A 20,460-nucleotide genomic window follows, 5' to 3' on the forward strand; every position below is an offset into this window, starting at 1 on the left:
TCTCGTCTATATAAGAGGCGGATGGACTTCCCGTATAAGAAAAGGACTTGCCTTGTCGTTCAAATCATCAAAATCTGGCCAAATTCGGATTTCTCACGACTTCCGGCCCGGATGTCCGGCTCTAGGCCTGGATGATTCGGCCTAGCACAGTCTTCTGACAACAGCTTACTGTTTTGACTCTAGAATCCACATACGACCTCGGATTTGGACGTTGTTTATATCCAAATCAACCGCCTCAACGAGGCGCACAACTTTCATGTTGAACACTTTTCGATCTGAGGCCATCTTAAGGGTGTTTCGGGTCATTTTCTAAAGTCTGCAGCAGAAAAACTTATCCGGACGTCCGGATTCATCTCCAGATTATCCGAGCTTTACCCAGATGATCTGGGTGCCATCCGGATGATCTGGCTTCACGGGGCCCAAAATTTATGGTTCTGTTGATTTACCCGGATGATAGCCCGGATGTTCGGGTCTTTCACCTGAACGAAAGCCGGATGGTCCGGATCCCGATGATCCGGCCAAATACTGCTGCAGCCCATTGTTCCGCCTGTAACTTTTGCATACGACCTCGGATGAGGACAATTTTTATATCAGAATCGTGCGTTTCGACAAGATGAAGAACTTTGTAGTTGAAAGTTTTTCCATCCAAGACCATCTTAATTAGATTTCATGTCATTTTCTAATCTGATGTCAACACGGGTATCTTTAAAATTGTCATAAATTCTGTATCCGAACTCCGTTTTGGACCATCTCTATATTTATTTCGATCGGCTTGAAGAGAGTCATCCAATGGTGACATGACATCATGAATTTAAACTCATGTTGCTACAGCCTCAAGTCACTCTTTGCGATCATGCCATTTTCTAGCGTCAACACAAAAGAAGATGCACGACAACTTAAGATGTCTAGTAGAGCAGTGTTGAAAGAGAGCACATCCTTTCCCATGGCCACACTCGTGCATGTGTAGTCTGCACACGTAGCAACTCAATGAATTTTTCTTTTGCGAATGAACTCGATGAAAATTCAAAAAAGAAAAGAAATGCCTACGAGTCGTTCTTTTCAGGGGCGGGACATGACATGAGCCTCGAGAGAAAAGGAAAACAGGTCTGTTCGAACGCGTGCCGTTGCTCGGTCGTTGGTTCGTGTACCCCGGCCCGAGTCACACTCGCTCACGCACGCACGCACACGGCACGAGCTTCAGCTCACGCCGAGGCAGTCGCGCAGGAGACGCGCACACACCAACCAAACACTAGTCAGCAACGCAGCCCACCCAAGTTGACAATCGTCACTCCCTTGTCTCCCCCACCCAGCAGCTCCCGTCTCCCCCTCTCGCTCTCGCTCACGCTCACGCTCACGACACAGGTCCGCACAGCCGCACGGAGACGAATCGAATCGAAGCCCGAGCGGAGGACAGGCGAGGCCGTACCTAGGGTTTCGCTCGCCGGCGAGGATCCCGACGCAGCGCCGCCAGAGGCGGCGCCTCCGCTGAGGTAACTGCCCATCTGTTCCGGCCCCCCTCCACGCCGCTGGGTCTAGTCGAGCTCAAGCTAGGTTTCCGCGACGGAATTCCGGGGGGTTTTCGGCGGGGTTCGCCGGATCTGGAGGGGCTCGGGGGGCCGATTGGGAGCGCTCCTCGCGGGAATTGCGGGCTCTGGAGGCGCCGCATTGGCGGTGGTTGGTGGGGGGTGGAATTGGGGACGCTTCCTGCGCGTAGTGCTTGTGCCGTACGCTACGGGATTCCACTTTCCGGGGAGCTTGTATGCATGTACGAGGCGAATGTTGAAGGTTTTATATAGGGTTTTTGGGTTGCGATGGCTGCTCGACCTCTCCCTGGAGGAAGCCTGGAAATGATGCCGCCTGCTTAGGAGCTTAGGAGCACCGCGTTGCTGCATGTGGTGCTTTAGTTGCCGTCTGGAGTGGTGTTGATTTGGTGGCCATTTGGGGGACTTTGTAGCAAATGACTTGGTTAAGTTTAGTCGTCTCTACAGCGTAGACACACTGGGTATAGACATTAGGCTGGTACTGTTTCAGATATAGCTGTGGATAGGGTGATTTTGCCGGGCAACGGTTGGATTTGGCGCTTTTTGTATGTATCTTTGAATTTGCGAGACACATCTCTTTCCATTTTTGCTTGCCTGGCCTCCGCGTTGGTGCCTACATGACTGATGTGTTGATATTAATATCCTTAATATTCCGTGTAGCTTAATTCTTGGTGATTTAGGCTAAGCCTCTGATTTGCTGAACTGGATGTGCTTCAATAAATTTTAGAAGCGAATTTCCGTTGGGGTCAATTAGAAGATTCACTGTAGTGATCAAATTTAGTACGCGATGTTAATGGGTTAACTCGAGTTCATTGATTGGACTTCACTGATAGGCAGCAATTGGTCCTGTGATACTGTATTTGTAATGTTTGACGGAATTGGGATTACTTTAGGTGATGACGTTACTACTGGTCCTAGCTCTTTTATTTTATTGAATTTTTGTCGTTACTCTCACGGATCTAGACTTAGTCTTCACCCAATTGGAGTCGGACAAGTGAGCTGTCCTACTAATCGTCGGAATTTTCATTGGTTCATAATGGTGCTGCTAAGGGGCAATCATTTATTGTAATGGGCGCTACCGTTTCGCTTTTCTAGCTGTCAGATAACGGACTTCTTAAAATGGTGTTGAAATATTATTTTCCGTTCTTGATGCTTTTCTGGTTTACTAACGAAATCCTGAAGTCATGCCGATATTGTGACTTTGAGGCTGCGATGGTATTGTTTGGTACTCCTACACATACATCACCTTGTCTCTATGTGAAGTTGTGCTAGCGTAGGGCAGCATGGTGAGACAAAATTTATTCTATGGGCTGTGATTGGATACACTCGAGTGACGTGTAGTAAACGCTAAACCTGTATACTCGAGTGACGTGTAGTTATTTTTGGCATTGTAATTTCTAATTATGGGATTTATCACGTTCTACTTGTTTGGCAGGTTTCTTCGGGCCTGTACCCATGCTTTCAGCTTTCAGAAGGTGATTGTAGAGGGGGAGGATGGAAGAGGAGGAACATCGTGGAGTTGTTCTGGTATGCAGCGTCTGTGGGTTCCTCTTCGCTGTCCTTGGCCCTCTCAGCTTTTGGATTCTATGGGCTGTGAATTGGAGGCCATGGAGGTTATATAGGTATGCTGGTGATTGAATATACTTTTTTGCGAGGATTATGCTTTTATTTGCATGTATCATTTGTTTGGTTCTTACTTGGGATTAACTAATAATCTGCTATGTTAAATTCGTTGTTTGTGCACTCTATTTTTTCCTATTCAAATTCCATGCATTTTATCGTTGTGTACCATTGAATGTTGGTATTGATATAAAGCTTGACGCACCAGTCTAATCACACGCACCATACGCAAAGTAGCCCCCCCCCCCCCCCCCCCCCCCTCTGCCCTCTCCCCAATTGTTCTTTACCTCACTGTGATATTTCTAATGTTTTTACGAGTACCCAGCTAGTAGTTTGGTTGTTACATTTGCAGATATTTCACTCAGTAAGAAGCATTTTTATCCTAATGATATCAAGACAGCAAAGTAGGTAGGGTTGGTATCAGTAACACACTAGCGCATGAAACTATTCTTGCAATTCTATTATTTTCCATTCTAGCTTCATACTTTCTGATTACTTAAAGCCTGCTGTCCATGTATGGAGTATAGTGTTTTTTTCTTTCTGATCCTGTGTTTGGCAAGTAGCGGATGGGCAAATATGCATCCTTATTTAGGCTCATTGTGTTCACAGTGCATTGACTTCTGGTTTCACCCGTTTGGCTTTCCTAGTTAGGTGTTAATCTTTTTCATCCTTTTTTCTTATTCAGCTGGATATACGCAAGGAAATGGCCAGCCTATGTGCAAGGACCTCAGCTAAGCACACTCTGCAGTTTTTTGACCCTTTTTGCATGGCTTGTCGTCATTTCCCCTATAGCAGTTCTGCTAGTGTGGGGAAGCATCCTTATTGCTCTTATGGAAAGGAACATAACTGGTTTAGCTGTTATAATGGTTGGCGTTGCTTTGCTTCTATCATTCTACTCTATAATGCTCTGGTGGAGAACACAATGGCAAAGCTCAAGTATGTTTTCTATCCTTTGTGTTGATTTTATAAATTGGCATTTCTTCTTCCAGAATTTTTGCCCACGTAGTTCTCATTCTTTGTCCAAATGTCATCATGCTTGAGTACGGTTGCTCCTGAAATGCATTGGATTTTTTGGTGGGCGTTATATTATCTCTCTAGAACATGAATAAACCCTCTGTCTTCTGGCTATAAAGAAACACTCAATTCTTTTTAGACACTGATAATAATTCAATGTTACTTGCCCCCCATATATTTGCCATGACATGGCGTTTTGTATTTCTGCATCCAATTTGCACGGTGTTTGGTCCCGGCATCTAGCATTCTACCCACAATAGTTGGCCATACAACCGCGATTATTCCATATCAAAATTTCTTCCAGAAGGACCTGATAGTCACATTAGAAAATAGAGATACTATGGGAATTATTTCAAAACATGTTTGACATAAAAGTTTTTAGATCATCACAACCAAAGTGTGGCTAAATCACTTTTGTAGCTAACCACATTTTGCCTAAGCTAAGTTAGCCGTGAACCAAATGGGCGGCTTACATAAAGAGAAGTTACAAATCCCTGTGGACCGTTCAAAATGTTATCAGCAGTTTCATCTAAAAAAGTTATCAGCAGTACTTGTTCCAGAATTTCTTCACTTTGTTTTGTATTAGATGTTTCTGCTATTGGGTCAATACTATCTTTTTGTCCTTTTGTGAGCTGAGACACTGTTTTCTTTTCGCTTGATCTATTAAAGACATTAACAAATGGAAATCCCTGTGGGCTGTGGAGGTTCAAAATGTTATCAGCCGTTTCATCTAAATATTGTTCTATCATTTCTTCATTTTGTTTTGTATTAGTTGTTTCTACTATCGGGTCAATCAACTATCTGTTTGTCCTTTAGTGAGCTTTTTGGTTGATCTATTAACGATATTAACATATGGATTGTTTGTTGCAGAGGCTGTTGCTTATCTTCTCCTCTTGGCAGTAGGTCTGCTGTGTGCCTATGAATTTTGTGCTGTTTATGTCACAGCCGGTGCTAGTGCTACTGAAATCAATTCTCCATCTGGATTCTTCTTTGGATTATCTGCAATATCATTGGCCATCAATATGCTCTTTATATGTAAAATACTGTTTAATGGTAAAGCCACTCTTCTCTCAGCTTAGTTGAGCCTTATCTTAATATACAAATTTATGAAACTTTTGAAATTCCATACATATTATCTGCAGGAAGTGGATTCGATGTTGATGAATACGTCCGGAGGTCGTACAAGTTTGCATATTCTGATTGTGTTGAAGTGGCCCCTGTCTCATGCTCCCCTGACCCCCCGGATCCTAGTGAGTTATACATGACAAAATCCAGCAGGTGAGTCCAGCATTTTATTCTCGAAATATCTTTTACTAACTTAACTAAACTGCGGTATACCAGCTTCAGTAAGTTTTATGATGTTCACTTGGCTAATCTATTTTTCTTTCAAATTTAATAAGATGATGAGTTAAAAATGCAGGGTGTTGCATCTAGGGCTTCTCTACCTTTGCTCCCTGGTTGTGCTTGTTGTCTATTCCATCTTGTATGGTGTGACATCAAAAGAAGCACGTTGGTTGGGTGCTTTAACTTCAGTTGCTGTAGTGATTCTTGGTAATGCTTTTTCTGTGGACTATTGATTGTTTGTGCTCTGTATCTGTTTCTTTGACATCCTGGTTTTCTGTTGTACAGACTGGAATTTGGGCTTGTGTTCATTCAGGTTTGAGCTTCTTAAAAGTCGGACGCTAGCGTTATTTGTGGCTGGAACATCGCGCGTTTTTCTCATATGCTTTGGGGTTCATTACTGGTTTGTATTCATCTTTGTGCTTCTTTAGTTGATCATATTTAAGTCCTAGTACTTCTTCCTACTTACTGACTAAGGTATTAAATTAGGTACCTTGGACATTGCATCAGCTATGCTTTTGTGGCATCTGTTCTTTTAGCTGCTGCTGTCTCTGGCTGGCTTTCTATTTCCAACCCCTCAGTTGCAAGGATTGATGCTCTAAGAAGTACAGTGATAAAGCTGCGAGAAGGATTTCGAAGAAAAGGACAAAATAGTTCTTCAAATTCATCAGAAGGTTGCGGATCTAGTGTGAAGCGTAGTAGTGGTAGTGTTGAAGCATGTCAACATGGTAATACTACCGATTCTATTTACAGAAGTAATTCACAGAGTGATGGGGTCCATTGGAATAGTGTTCCTTTTGATCGATCCAACAGTTGTCAAGAAGGCAGAAGCTCTGACAAGAACATAGATAGTGGACGTGCAAGTTTAGCGCATCGCAGTAATTCGTGCCTTTCTGCCGTCCAAGACTCTGAAACTGCGATCATTTCTGCAGATAGACATGGGGATACCACTGCTTCACTTGTTGTTTGTTCTAGCAGCGGTTTGGAAAGTCAAGGCTGCGGGTCTAGTGGATCAGCCACTGCCTCGGGTAATCAGCAACTGTTGGATTCGAACTTAGCTGCAATTTTTCAAGATAGGCTGAATGACCCAAGGATCACATCTATGCTAAAAAGGAATGGTGGACTTGGAGATGTGGAACTGGCTAATCTTCTACATGATAAAGGCCTGGATCCTAATTTTTCTTACATGTTGAAAGATAAGGTTATGGATCCACGGATTTTAGCTTTGCTACAGAGAAGCAGCCTAGATGCAGACCGAGAACATCAAGATGATGCAGATGCTACTGCTACTGAGGAATTGGATACGACTATTGCAAACCAGATCTCTTTGTCAGAAGAACTCAGGAGAAACGGGCTAGAAAATTGGCTGAACATTTCAAGACTGATTTTTCATCAAGTGGCCGGTACTCCAATACGGTCCTTCGTTGTATTTACCCTAATATTTATTGTAGAGACAGTTACTGTTGCTGTCCATCGACCAGAGCCCATCAAGGTGATAAATGCAATACATGAACAGGTAATATTTGTCGCAGAAGCACTATAGCACCTTTGAAAGATTGATTTAACATTGATAAAACATGTGATAGTTTCCCCCCCTTCATTTGGCAGTTTGAGTTTGGTTTCTCCATACTGCTTTTATCACCAGTTGTCTGTTCCATCATGGCATTCACATGGTCCCTGCGTGCGGAAGAGATGATGATGACATCCAAACCACAGAAGGTGATTAGTGATATACAACAAGAGAACTTTTCATTCTTTAGTACCAATTATCATGCCATGTCAGATTATAACCGTCATACTAATACGAGGCTCTTATCACCATATCAGAACAAGTACTTTGTACTATTTCTGTTTTAAAACTTACCATGAACCAGATGCTATGTAATGCAAAAGGTATATATATATATATTTGCGGATAGTGCAAAAGGAATATGATGGTAGAGGCAAATTGAAATGCTGTGCAAGAATTTTAGCAATACATGTGCGTGCCTCTGGATAACTCTGGGTATCTTTACTAGACATGCTTTAGTGCATCAAACTCTCTTATGTAAAGGCCATCTGTGCTTATCTTTCGAAAACAAATAAATATGTGCTCACATTGCACTGAGTATGCTGGGTCTGTCCTTTTATTGCACTGAGTATGCTGTTATGTTGCTTAATTTTACTTGAAATGCAACTTCATTCTCAGCTATAATGACTTGCCATTGTTTTCCACATCTTCAGTATGGCTTCATCGCGTGGCTGTTGAGTACATGTGTTGGCTTACTTCTCTCTTTCTTGAGGTACACTCACTGCTTAATATCTGAAATATCAGTAACTATTATAATTTTAATCATATGCAATACTGCTAATTAATTTCTGTGCCTGTTTATTTCACTTAAGACTAAATATTTTCACAAGGGTATAAAATGATAATATGCAAATCATGCTAGTCATAACCATTTGTTCCACATATGGTTTTAAGGGCACTTTATTATTATATACGTTTCATACATCATTTTCTTCAAAATGGCTTCTTCTGTACAAGAGAATCATTTGTGTATGTGATTTCTCTTAAAGAAACTTACGGCTCTTTATACTTGCGGAAGGGATTACGTGTATACTGGAAATCCTGAGTGTGCCATCCTCAGTTGGCAAGTGACGTGACCTATATCTATTAGTTGTGTTACATGCATGTTTCACTTTAGGCGGCATGAGATGATGATACATGCTCAAAAATAGATCTCCACTTTGTTTCTATGGATATCAGTTTACATCCGGTTCTACTACGAGGTGCTTTATCCTGTAGGATGTTAGAGAAATACAGATCCGAATTTTCGTACTCCAGTTATCCAGTGAGCTAAGATATAATGCAATAAGACATGATTCAAGCAAGTACAATAATTATACGGGATTAAGCATTACGCTAGCACACAGACACCCTTAACAAAGTCTAATGGTGGTGTCACTGCTGAAGGTTTTCTATTGTTTATCAGTTTGTCTTAGGATGAGCTTCATTATGTGATTGATTAACTAAATTTATTTTGGGTGCATGTGCAAGACTAAAGCTTTAGGTTGACTGCTATATTTTAGTTGGGTAATGATGATGGCTTGACATATTCAAATCATCCGCTGTCTGTAGTCAAAACCTGTTTTACACATAGATTCTGTGGCAACTAGATATCTTCAATTAATGCAATTCCTATTTTCATTGGTGAAATGTATCCTTTTTTGGTTCTGAATGTTACTTATGCTATTCTGCAGCAAGTCATCAGTTATATTGGGTTTGTCTCTCACGGTCCCACTTATGGTGGCTTGCCTCTCATTTGCTATTCCTATATGGATGCGTAATGGTTATCGTTTCTGGATTCCGGGAGGGGAACTTGATAATCGTGAAAATATTCGTCAATCTCCAGGGAAGAAAGAGGTTTGTTTCGCGTATCTTCTTAAAATTTAGCAATGGGTATTATTTATATATGTACTAACCAATATGCAACGTTCATCTATCTAAGCTCTTTGCATAACTGAACTTATAATGTATGCCACACTCTGACCCAGCTTCGTGTTATGTCCTGAGCTGTAGTTTTATTGCATGCACCATGTTCTGCAGTATATATATATCCAAACATGAACAATTTTCTGTCCCTATTTTACAGCATTACTCCTTCTGTCCCATATTAGTTGTCGCTCAAACGGATGTATCTAGCACTGAAGTGCGTGTAGATACATCCATTTCAGCGACAACTAATATGGGACGGAGGGTGTATTATTATTCTAGATACCTTCCAGTCCACCAATGGTATTTGAAATTATGTTCATGTTGCTCATTATTAATCTTTTGTTGTCAGGGGACTCTCTTCGCAATCAGCGTAGTTGTTTTCATTGCATCAGTTATTGGCCTTGGCGCCATAGTATCGGCGAAGCCTTTAGATGCTTTAGGCTACAGAGGATGGGATGCTGATAAAAAGAGTTTTTACTCTCCCTATGCAACATCTATGTATCTTGGATGGGCATTATCTTCCACAATTGCGGTGCTTGTTACTGGGGTGATACCTATTGTTGCTTGGTTTGCCACATACCGATTTTCGCCTTCATCGGCCATATGTGTTGGCCTTTTCGCAAGTATGTCGTACTTGATCTTTTCTCAATTTGATATTGAAGCTGACGCTTTCAGATATAACTGACTCCTGAGTTGTTACTTTTTGTAGCTGTTCTTGTATCCTTCTGCGGTACATCCTATTGGGGAGTTGTAAATTCACGTGAGGACGGGATTCCTCTAAAGGCTGATTTCCTGGCAGCACTACTCCCCTTACTTTGCATTCCTGCAATGTTTGCTCTGTTCACTGGGCTGTATAAATGGTATAAAGTCCACCTGTAGCATTTTCATTTCTACTCATATTTTTGCTGTGCTGAGATGAAACGCAAAAAATTGCAGGAAGGATGATGATTGGAAGATCTCCCGAGGAGTTTACCTTTTCGTCGGCATGGGAATGTTGCTATTGCTTGGTGCTATATCAGCAATTATCGTCACAATTAGACCTTGGACTGTAAGTTAACCTAAATCATGGAGAAATCTTCATATACATGTGTAATTCATCTGTGTATAAGTTATAACGGAGTATAATTGACATGACATCTTTATACAGGTCGGAGTCGCATGCCTCCTAGTTACCCTGTTCCTTGTATTTGCTATTGGGGTCATTCACTACTGGAAATCTAATAATTTCTATTTAACAAGAACACAGATGCTACTTGTCTGTTCCCTTGCTTTTCTCCTCGTGCTGGCTGCCTTCCTTATGGGTCTGTTTCAGGGTGAGTACAGGTTCTCCCTTCGCTGTCTTCCATTCTGCTTTTACTAGTTTTAGCGGTTTGGTGCACTGTACTACTGTCATCATTTCATATTAAATGTGAATATCTTTTACAGGCAAACCTTTTCTTGGAGCATCTATTGGTTATTTCTCATTTCTGTTTCTTCTCACTGGAAGGGCTTTGACTGTAAGTTTGATTTATGTTACTTACTTGCATAACTATTAGCCATCAGATGCTAGTTTTGATATTTGCTGATCATCCTGTGACACTGAATGAATATAACCTTCTCAGGTCCTTCTATCTCCACCAATTGTTGTTTATTCACCACGGGTTTTACCCGTATATGTTTATGATGCTCATGCAGACTCTGCCAAAAATGTTAGGTATGGTAAACAACCTTCATACCATAACCTTCTGAGATGAACCTAATCTTTCTTATGTTCAGTATTGATCATAATTTATTTTTGTTTCTGTTGTGTCCTATCCTATAAGTGCTGTTGTCATCTGATAAAATACCCTAACACCACTCTCTTTACAGTTACGCCTTCCTTATCTTGTATGGGATTGCATTGGCAACTGAAGTTTGGGGTGTTATCGCTAGTCAAATAATGAATCCACCGTTTGTTGGGGCTGCTATTTGTGCTAGCACTCTTGTAATTGCCTTCAGTTTCGCTGTTTCTCGTCCATGCCTAACTCTTAAGGTTGGTACTTTTGTACAGTATAAGCAAACACTGAACATTCTTTGTTTTTGTCCTTTTTTCATCTGTAATTCCAAGTAACAATCTCTATGAAACTTGAATCAGATGATGGAGGATGCCATTCATTTTCTCAGCAAGGACACAGTTATTCAAGCAATGTCACGGTCTGCTAACAAAGTAAGTCGATTTATATCCTACTATGAAGATGCTACTTAACAAACTACTGATTTGAAAGCTGGTCAATATAGCATTTTTTTTTCTGCATACCACTGTTAAGCCTGTCTGAACCATCTTTTCCACTTTCTTTTCGTTAACAACATTTGTTGAGAACTATCACCAAATTTGTGCCTAGCTAGTGCATATTCTATCCCGTTGCATACCTTTCCTACCGGTGAACTTTCAGAAGTACATAAATGTTACCGAGATGGCATCCTTTTGTAATTACGTGCCAATAGTTCTTCCGTGGTAGGCATGGTTATCTATCAGCTGTCAGTCTAGATGAGAATCTTGTTAGTGACTCCACCAATTTCCAGGATATGCACATAACAATAAGAGCACCATATAACAATATAATATTGTTGTTACTGTATCGTTGACCATATGTTCTTTGTACAACTCAGACAAGAAATGCTATATCCGGGACTTACTCAGCACCTCAGAGGTCCGCAAGTTCTGCTGCTCTTTTGGTGGGAGATCCTGCTGTTACTTTGGATAGGGCTGGGAACTTTGTGCTTCCTAGGGCTGATGTTATGAAACTGAGGGATCGTTTGAGAAATGAAGAAGTCACTACAGGGTCTTTCTTTTGTGGAGTAAAAAATTGTTTCATGGTTTGCCCTGGATCCCCAGCAGACGTTGATTATCGGAGGAATATGTGTGCCCATGCACGCATCTTGGCTTTGGAAGAGGCAATTGATACTGAATGGGTTTATATGTGGGACAAATTTGGTGGTTATTTGCTTCTGTTGCTTGGATTGACTGCCAAAGCTGAACAAATACAGGTAAACTCAATATTTTCCGCCATTCTTGTCTCTCCCTAATTCATGAGCATTGTTAATGCTGTATATTTCTGTTTGTTTCAGGATGAAGTTCGTCTTAGGCTATTTTTGGACAGCATAGGCCTTTCTGACTTAAGTGCTAAAGAAATTAAGAAATGGATGCCTGAAGATCGAAGGCAATTTGAACTTATTCAAGAAAGGTAATAAGTGATGTTTTTACATGATACCATAGTTATATGTAGGGCTCCCTGGAAGTCATGAGCTCATCATCAAAATTTTGCTTTTATTTGTGTCTGCAGCTACATAAGGGAGAAAGAAATGGAAGAGGAGGTTTTGATGCAAAGGCGAGAGGAAGAAGGGAAGGGAAGGGAAAGAAGGAAGGCATTGTTGGAGAAGGAGGAACGCAAATGGAAGGAGCTCGAAATATCATTGCTGTCTTCTATACCTAATGCTGGAAGCAGGGATGCTGCGGCTATGGCGGCAGCTGTCAGAGCTGTGGGAGGTGATTCTGCTCTGGAAGACTCTTTTGCCAGGGACAGAGTCTCGTCAATAGCCCTTCACATACGAAAAGCACAATTGGCACGACGAGCAGAGCAGGTGCTATTCGCATTATACTTATATTTATTTTTTATGGTGCTATATGTAAAATATGTACTTTTTGGGTGCATGAATTGTGGAGAGCCATCCTTTGTGAGTTTATTGAATGTTTCGTGGTTCACCTTGAACTGGTAACCTGACAACACATCAGTTTAATGACTTCATGATCAAAAATAGCATTTTTAAATAAATTCTATAGCACGTGCTACATGCACATTTCCTTTAGTTACAGTTCCTGCTGATACTACTTAGATATCTGTTACTGTTGTGAATTGTTGAATAGACTAGCATTCCTGTTCTTGCTGATACTGTTTAGATATCTGACATTGTTATGAACTGGTGAACAGACTAGCATTCCAGGTGCTGTATGTGTACTTGATGATGAACCAAGGAGTACCGGACGCCATTGTGGAGAAATTGACTTGTGTCTTTGTCAAAGTCAAAGAGTGAGCTTCTCCATTGCAGTAATGGTTCAACCGGTATCTGGTCCAGTCTGTCTTTTCGGAACCGAATTTGAGAAGAAGGTTTGCTGGGAAATCTTGGTGGCAGGGTCAGAACAGGGAATGGAAGCGGGGCAGGTTGGTCTTAGATTGGTAACTAAGGGTGAAAGGATGACTACTGTTGCTAAAGAGTGGAATATTGGTGCGTCAAGTATTGCAGATGGCAGGTATGAACTTTTCACCACTTTTATATTTTGTGTGGAAACAACAGAAAATCAAAAGCAGCTAACCTGTTCAACTTTTCCTTGCCACTGCAGTGTCCGCAAGCATTTACTGTCTGTTACAGACTTGCTGTGTTGTTTTTCTGTGGGGTTCCATCTTTTCTTCTTCTAGTATCTGTATAGAAAGAATGTAAATCTTAACATTTGTGGTTCAGACCAGACCTGTTAACTCCTGCTACATTATTAGTGGTTTTCCCCTATATAGTGTTGCTTTAGTTGTAATGTTTTCAATGAATAAGTAGGCGGTAATTCCACTGAAAAATCTTTTGATGCAGATTTAGTTTCCTCTACTTTCTTTTACTAGTTATATCTCATAGTCGCCGATTTGATTTTGCAGGTGGCATATCGTCACAGTGACTATAGATGCTGACCTAGGTGAAGCAACTTCTTTCATAGATGGAGTTTATGATGGATATCAGAATGGATTACCGTTGCCTAGAAACAACGGCGTATGGGAACCTGGGGCAGATATTTGGGTTGGTGCGAGGCCACCCACAGACTTGGATGCCTTTGGTAGGTCAGACAGTGAAGGTACAGACTCAAAGATGCAGATAATGGATGCTTTCTTATGGGGAAGGTGTCTGACTGAAGATGAAATTGCTGCGCTATATACAATCATGAGTCCTGCGGAGTATGGCTTTTTTGACCTTGCAGCTGAAGATGCTTGGCATGGAAGCTATTCTGCTAGGGTATATTCTAGCTTCTAATTCCTTATTTGTACCCTTTTTGTAATGTCATGATTTTGAAGGTAATATGAAATTACAAATGCCATTGTCTTAAATTTACTGTATTTTCATTCAGGTGGATGACTGGGAGAGTGAAGAAGCAAACTATGAGCTATATGATCAAGAGGATGTTGAATGGGACGGGCAGTATTCAAGTGGTAGGAAACGTCCGGTGCGCGATGCAGTAGCTATTGACATTGATTCCTTTGCTAGAAGACCCAGAAAACCGAGGTTTGAGACACGAGAGGAAGTCAACCAGCGTATGCTGTCTGTTGAAAGGGCTGTCAGGGAAGCTCTTAGTGCAAAAGGGGAGAGGGCATTTACTGATCAAGAGTTCCCTCCAGATGATCGATCTTTATACGTGGATCCAGGGAACCCTCCTCTAAAATTGCAGGTACTGTTCATGCATATATGTGCTCTTGTGCACTAAATATTGTTCAAGTCTTTACAATTGATTTTTGTATGAGTTCAGGTTGTTTCTGAGTGGACGAGGCCTTCTGACATAGCAAAGGAGATATCTATTAGTTCTCAGCCATGCTTGTTTTCTGGTTCCGTGAATTCCTCGGATGTATGCCAGGTATATAGTGTTTGGTTTGTGCTGGTCTGATATTTTTCCCTACAGTAGAATTTTTTAGCAAGATCAAGCCATGTTTTGATAGTACTAACGAATTTCCCTAACTGTTCTTTTCAGGGTCGGTTGGGAGACTGCTGGTTCCTGAGTGCAGTTGCAGTTTTAACTGAGATGTCTCGTATATCTGAAGTTATAATCACTCCAGCATACAATGAAGAAGGGATTTACACTATCCGATTCTGCATTCAGGTATTTGAAATATTCAGCTTCTATTTCCATGAGGCCATAGACCGGTATATATATGTGTACATGTGAAGTAAATAGATGGGATATTACACCACTCAGATTATTGGCATTTCTCCTAAACCTAGAGATGTTAGCAAAAGTCCCATATTATATTTGATGCCTCTTTGTTATCATATACTCCAACAAACTAACAAATATGAATTACCTTGCTGCCCATGTGGGCTAGCTGTCCCAATTTACATATAGTACATTATGCATGTATTGCAGTAAAAAAGATACCAAAATTATTCATTAGTGCAGTTTTATCAATTTAGCACATGCCTGCAGTCCTGCACAGTTCTGTTCCCCCATTTAATTTAGTAGATTATGCATAAATGTATTATAGATCAATTCATTAGTCATCACACAATTTCCTGTTCAAACTCAACAGTATCCAAGAGAACGAACTAGTGCACACAGAGATTTGTCTAGGGTGCATCATAGTTTCTCTAGGGTTTATGCATTATTTTCCACCAATAATCTAATTCATTTTATGAGCACTAGAGCATATGCATTATCTTCCGACTTCCGCTAACTTGACTCTTTCTTGATCACGCTTTCCACTAGGGTGAGTGGGTGGCTGTGGTCGTCGATGATTGGATTCCCTGCGAGTCTCCTGGAAAACCAGCATTTGCTACGAGTAGGAAACAAAATGAGCTATGGGTATCCATTCTTGAGAAAGCTTATGCAAAACTTCATGGCTCTTATGAGGCGCTAGAAGGCGGGCTTGTGCAAGATGCTCTAGTAGACCTCACAGGAGGAGCTGGCGAGGAGATTGATATGCGGAGTCCCCAAGCACAGATCGATCTTGCTAGTGGAAGATTGTGGTCTCAGTTGTTACATTTTAATCAAGAAGGTTTTCTTCTTGGTGCTGGAAGTCCCTCTGGCTCTGATGCTCATATTTCATCAAGCGGCATTGTTCAGGGACATGCTTACTCCATTTTGCAGGTTTGCTCTCATTTGTTTGTTTGAACTTTTGGCAGTCTCCATTCTACGTTGATACATTTATACTGTATTTTCAGATAAGAGAAGTTGATGGCCACAAGCTTGTCCAAATTAGAAATCCTTGGGCAAATGAAGTTGAATGGAATGGGCCATGGTCAGACTCGTCACAGGAGTGGACTGAACGAATAAAGCATAAGCTCAAGCATGTTCCACAGGTACTAATCTTTTCCCAGCTATAATTTTGACTGAGTAGATTGTACTCCATTAGCTTTCATCAGAAAGGATTAACATTGATTTTTTTTGTATTACCAGAACAAACAATATATTTTTATTCTGAAAACATTGTTCCACACGATTTTTACCATCTCAATGTCTAAGAAATCAAGTAAACAGAATGGAGTTTATTTTAAAATAGTGTGAAAATTAAAAATATCTTATTATCAGTACTTCAATAGCCACCCCTGCAATTTTGGGTTATAAATTGTCTCTTTCGAAAAAATAGGCACCTGTTTGAATTTATAACCCTCACCACTCACCACAGTATCTTATTGTCTATTATTGTTGTTGCAGTCAAAGAATGGTGTATTCTGGATGTCTTGGCAAGATTTTCAGATCCACTTTCGATCAATATATGTTTGTCGTGTTTATCCACCTGAGATGCGCTATTCTGTCCATGGGCAATGGCGTGGCTATAGTGCAGGTGGTTGCCAAGATTATGACTCGTGGCATCAAAATCCTCAGTATCGACTTAGGGTAACAGGACGTGATGCACTGTATCCTGTCCATGTGTTTATTACCCTTACACAGGTATGTGCCATCTGCATGTTAATATAAGACTTGAAGAAAGCACTTTGATGCTGATTTTGACACGGACTTCTGCTTGTCAGGGTGTTGGTTTCTCTAGAAAGACAAATGGTTTCAGGAATTACCAATCTAGTCATGATTCTTCCATGTTTTATATTGGAATGAGGATACTCAAGACAAGGGGCTGCCGTGCTGCTTACAATATCTACATGCATGAATCCGTTGGCGGGACAGATTATGTAAACTCAAGGGAGATATCGTGTGAATTGGTCTTGGAACCTTATCCGAAAGGATACACAATTGTGCCAACAACTATCCATCCAGGGGAGGAAGCACCTTTTGTTTTGTCAGTTTTTACAAAAGCACCAATCAAACTAGAAGCTGTTTAGGGCAGGATTGAGACTCCATGCGTTTGCTACTGGTCACTGTGCCTCTCAGCTGCTGGCCCAGGTTCTTTGGGGCCGAGTGACGCAGAGTCCCAGCTGTGGGTTCAAGAAGACCAGGAAATGGGTAAGCGCTTGATCCTTGCAGTTGTCTATGTTCCGACTTTGCCTAATTCTGCTGGCCGTATGGTCTAATGCTGCAGTGTTCTCCAAACTATAAACAACCTATCTGGTGTGCTGCTGCATTAATTTAGATAACAAGATGTAATTCAGATAACTGACGAACCTTGTAACCATTTCAGGGTATTTGCTAAGAGCAGTACGCCTATAGCTGGGATTTATGATGCAGCAGCTCTGCACTTGGACCTGAATATGCCGGAATCCATCAGGGCGCTCTGCCTGCAAGCTGATGAGAGAAGGCGATGTTTTTGCTAGCAAAGAAAGAGAAGGTAACGTTTCCAGTCAGCAGGTTGCATGGAGCGAATTGATCGGTGCATGTGCTGGATGAGAAGAATCGTGGCGTTTTGTGTCCATGCTTGTAGATAGCGGTGGCAGCTGACATTTAGACCTAGTAGCCCAATCCTGTGTATACCTGTCCGTGTTACCCCTGTACATACTATAGAGTTAGATGAGTTTAACCTTGCGCCTGCCGTTCTTAAGCGCATATCGCTCTTGTGCAGCTTGGAAATGCCGTTCTAGCAAGCTGCAGTTTTGCTGATCCATAACCTGAGGGTAGTCTGGCCATAGTTGTTTTCATTGATTGCCTGTATGTAATCCAAATCTGATCTCATTGAAAGGAAGCGATTTTTTGGTATATGATGTGAAGCCTTTGTCCCTGTGCTCGTCATTCACCCATTGTTGCAATGACTAAAGGGATTCTGCTCCCCCCTACTAAAATGGAGTCGGACACAAGCAGTATTACTGTACTATTCAGACTTCAGAACTTATCAAGGGAGGTTCGACGATGTGGATCATGCGCGGCTGGGCAGAGCACGCACGCCATCTTTGAACTCAAAACTCTTGAAGTGCTCCTCGTCTTTACGCCAATCTGGCAGTGGCCGGCATGCAATAATCCGGCGCCGTAGAGGTGGGTGCTTCTAGGGGACCGCCACCTGAGTCAGTGACCATAGCCTGAGCTGCGTATACGTGCGGGAAGCAAATCGTCCGCAGTAGGTACGTACACGTGCAAGCAACGGTTTTACTCACGCGCTAGTGGTTTCTTGGTAGTCGCTGCGCTACTTTGGTCGGCACGGTCGATCTACGGGGTGAGCCCTGGGTCTCCGAACCGATAAACAAAATTTTCTACGAATAGAACCGATATAAACATTTCCATTGTTCAGGTCACAACCGTTGTCCCCTTCAATAAGCTGCACGATTGTAGGCAGCAGCGATGATTATCAGGCCAGAAAGGAAAAAGGTGCCGATAACTTTTACTGACGCCGAGCCCCGGTATCACGTCACCTATCGGTGTCAACCATGGAACGTCGACACATGTACGCTCACGCCTTGTGCCCTGTGTGCTGTGCCCTCTCACGTCCGCCGCTCCGAGACACCTGCGCGACGCCCGTACGTGCCCTCCCTGCCCGTCCGGTCGGTCCGTCAGGCGGCCGTGTTAATCGCATCGCACCGCACCTCACCGGTCATTCCCTCTCGTCCTCTCGTGCTGGTATTTACGCCGCGCCGGGCAGGGTGTTCCCCGCGCGAGCCGCTTTGCCAAAAGCGTACCGCCACCACCCCTGCCGCCCCCCCTGCCAAGTGCTAACCACCTTAAAGCAGGCGGCTTTGCCACTAAAACCCCGTCAAATACTCCACCCAGCGGCCACGAATCATTAGCATCGCGCACGCACGGACGGCCGCAGCAACGAAAGGTAGAGAGAGTGCGCGAGCTTGCCGGCGCTGGCCATCATGGCGAGAGCCTTTCGCGCGGCATCCCCGCTGCCCCTCCCCTCTTCCAGCTCCAGGAGCGCCACCGCCGCGAGCGGCGGCGGCAGCGGCAGCGGCAGCTTCACCTGGCTGCTCAAGAAGCGCTCCAGCAAGGCGCCGCAGCGCAGCGGGCCGAGCGGCCAGGAGGCGGAGGACGAGGGAGACGAGGAGGAGGCTGGAGCGGCCGCTCTGTCCTCCGCGCAGTCGTCTTCCACCGGCGAGCAGTCCTCCTCCTCGTCGTCGTCGAGGAAGAAGCGCGCGGACGCGCTGGCGCGTCTGCGGTCGGTGTTCCTGGCGGCGATCACGCACCGGCGCCGGCGCCGGCAGCTCGGGTCGTGCGTGACGGGCACCATCTTCGGGCGGCGGCGCGGGCGCGTGCACGTGGCGCTGCAGACGGACCCGCGATCGGCGCCGGTGCTGCTGGTGGAGATGGCCGCCTACTCCACCGGCGCGCTCGTCAGGGAGATGTCCTCGGGCCTCGTGCGCCTCGCGCTCGAGTGCGAGAAGCCGCCGCTCAACGCAGGTACGACGTCCACCACCCGCACAACCACAGCGAGAGCAGCTCGAGCGCCAAAGCCACAGATTAACCCGCAGGCACGTGCAGGGGAGAAGCGGCGGCCGCTGCTGGAGGAGCCGACGTGGCGCGCGTACTGCAACGGGCTCAAGTGCGGCTACGCGGTGCACCGCGAGTGCGGCGCCGACGAGTGGCGCGTGCTCGGCGCCGTGGAACAGGTGTCCGTCGGCGCCGGCGTGCTCCCGGACGACGGTGCCGCCGGGGCCGCAGGCGGCGCCGGCGAGGGCGATCTGATGTACATGCGCGCCAAGTTCGAGCGGGTCGTCGGATCGAGGGACTCGGAGGCCTTCTACATGATGAACCCCGACGGCAGCGGAGGGCCCGAGCTCAGCATCTACCTGCTCAGAGTCTGACGGGCGGTCGAGGAAAAAATTCTTCCTGTATGGACTTTGTACACGTCCTTGTGCATGCATATTTGGGGTTGTTTTCTTTCTTTCTCTTGGGTTCCATGTATTCTGGTGCAGGACTTAATTGGCTGGCCTTGTACAGTATGTAGTACGTACAATAGTATCATTGCTCACTCTAGTGCTTAATCAAAATTAATATTGATATTTCCTCCATTTTAACATGCAGTGCACATTAGAGCAAAGGTTAACCAAATTTGTAGAACAAAATATAATCATCTACAGAACCAAATCAATATTATTAGACTTCTCATGAAATATATTTTCATGGTATTGTGGACGCAGTCCCATCCATTCGATCAACCCCTTCCGCTCTCTTTTTCCGAGAGCACGTAAATTGTGTGCCCTTTGTTTTATAAAAGACAGAGGATAAAATACAGAAAATTCAGGCAAGCTCTCACCGCAACCGGGTGAGAAGTAAACACACGTAAATTGTGTGTCTTTGTTTTATAAAAGACAGAGGATAAAATACAGAAAATTCAGGCCGGGTGAGAAGTAAACACACACACACACAATACAACCCCAACGCAT

At 43.5% G+C, this 20,460-nt stretch overlaps 2 protein-coding genes across 2 annotated transcripts; both read left to right on the forward strand.

Annotated features, from left to right (window-relative positions):
- The first annotated feature begins 1,268 nt into the window (after positions 1-1,268).
- On the forward strand, positions 1,269-17,844 carry LOC125514315 (calpain-type cysteine protease ADL1). Its single transcript, XM_048679629.1, has 32 exons — positions 1,269-1,490; positions 2,977-3,163; positions 3,847-4,097; positions 5,046-5,228; positions 5,318-5,453; positions 5,596-5,726; positions 5,805-5,919; positions 6,006-7,032; positions 7,125-7,235; positions 7,740-7,798; positions 8,760-8,922; positions 9,344-9,617; positions 9,704-9,854; positions 9,931-10,042; positions 10,142-10,307; positions 10,420-10,490; positions 10,596-10,687; positions 10,843-11,005; positions 11,108-11,179; positions 11,623-12,000; positions 12,082-12,197; positions 12,297-12,594; positions 12,942-13,261; positions 13,653-14,004; positions 14,117-14,434; positions 14,513-14,617; positions 14,732-14,860; positions 15,464-15,844; positions 15,919-16,056; positions 16,412-16,648; positions 16,729-17,155; positions 17,331-17,844. Exons 2-31 carry the CDS (start codon positions 3,036-3,038, stop codon positions 17,032-17,034), a joined length of 6,483 nt encoding a protein of 2,160 aa, XP_048535586.1. The 5' UTR covers positions 1,269-1,490; positions 2,977-3,035; the 3' UTR covers positions 17,035-17,155; positions 17,331-17,844.
- Positions 17,845-18,716: 872 nt separating this feature from the next.
- LOC125512410 (protein MIZU-KUSSEI 1-like) lies at positions 18,717-20,091 on the forward strand. Its single transcript, XM_048677505.1, has 2 exons — positions 18,717-19,474; positions 19,556-20,091. The coding sequence occupies exons 1-2, from the start codon at positions 18,934-18,936 to the stop codon at positions 19,876-19,878; spliced, it is 864 nt and encodes a 287-aa protein (XP_048533462.1). The 5' UTR covers positions 18,717-18,933; the 3' UTR covers positions 19,879-20,091.
- Positions 20,092-20,460: the final 369 nt, after the last annotated feature.

Source organism: Triticum urartu, chromosome 6, assembly GCF_003073215.2.
Source record: "Triticum urartu cultivar G1812 chromosome 6, Tu2.1, whole genome shotgun sequence".
Lineage (NCBI taxonomy): Eukaryota > Viridiplantae > Streptophyta > Magnoliopsida > Poales > Poaceae > Triticum > Triticum urartu.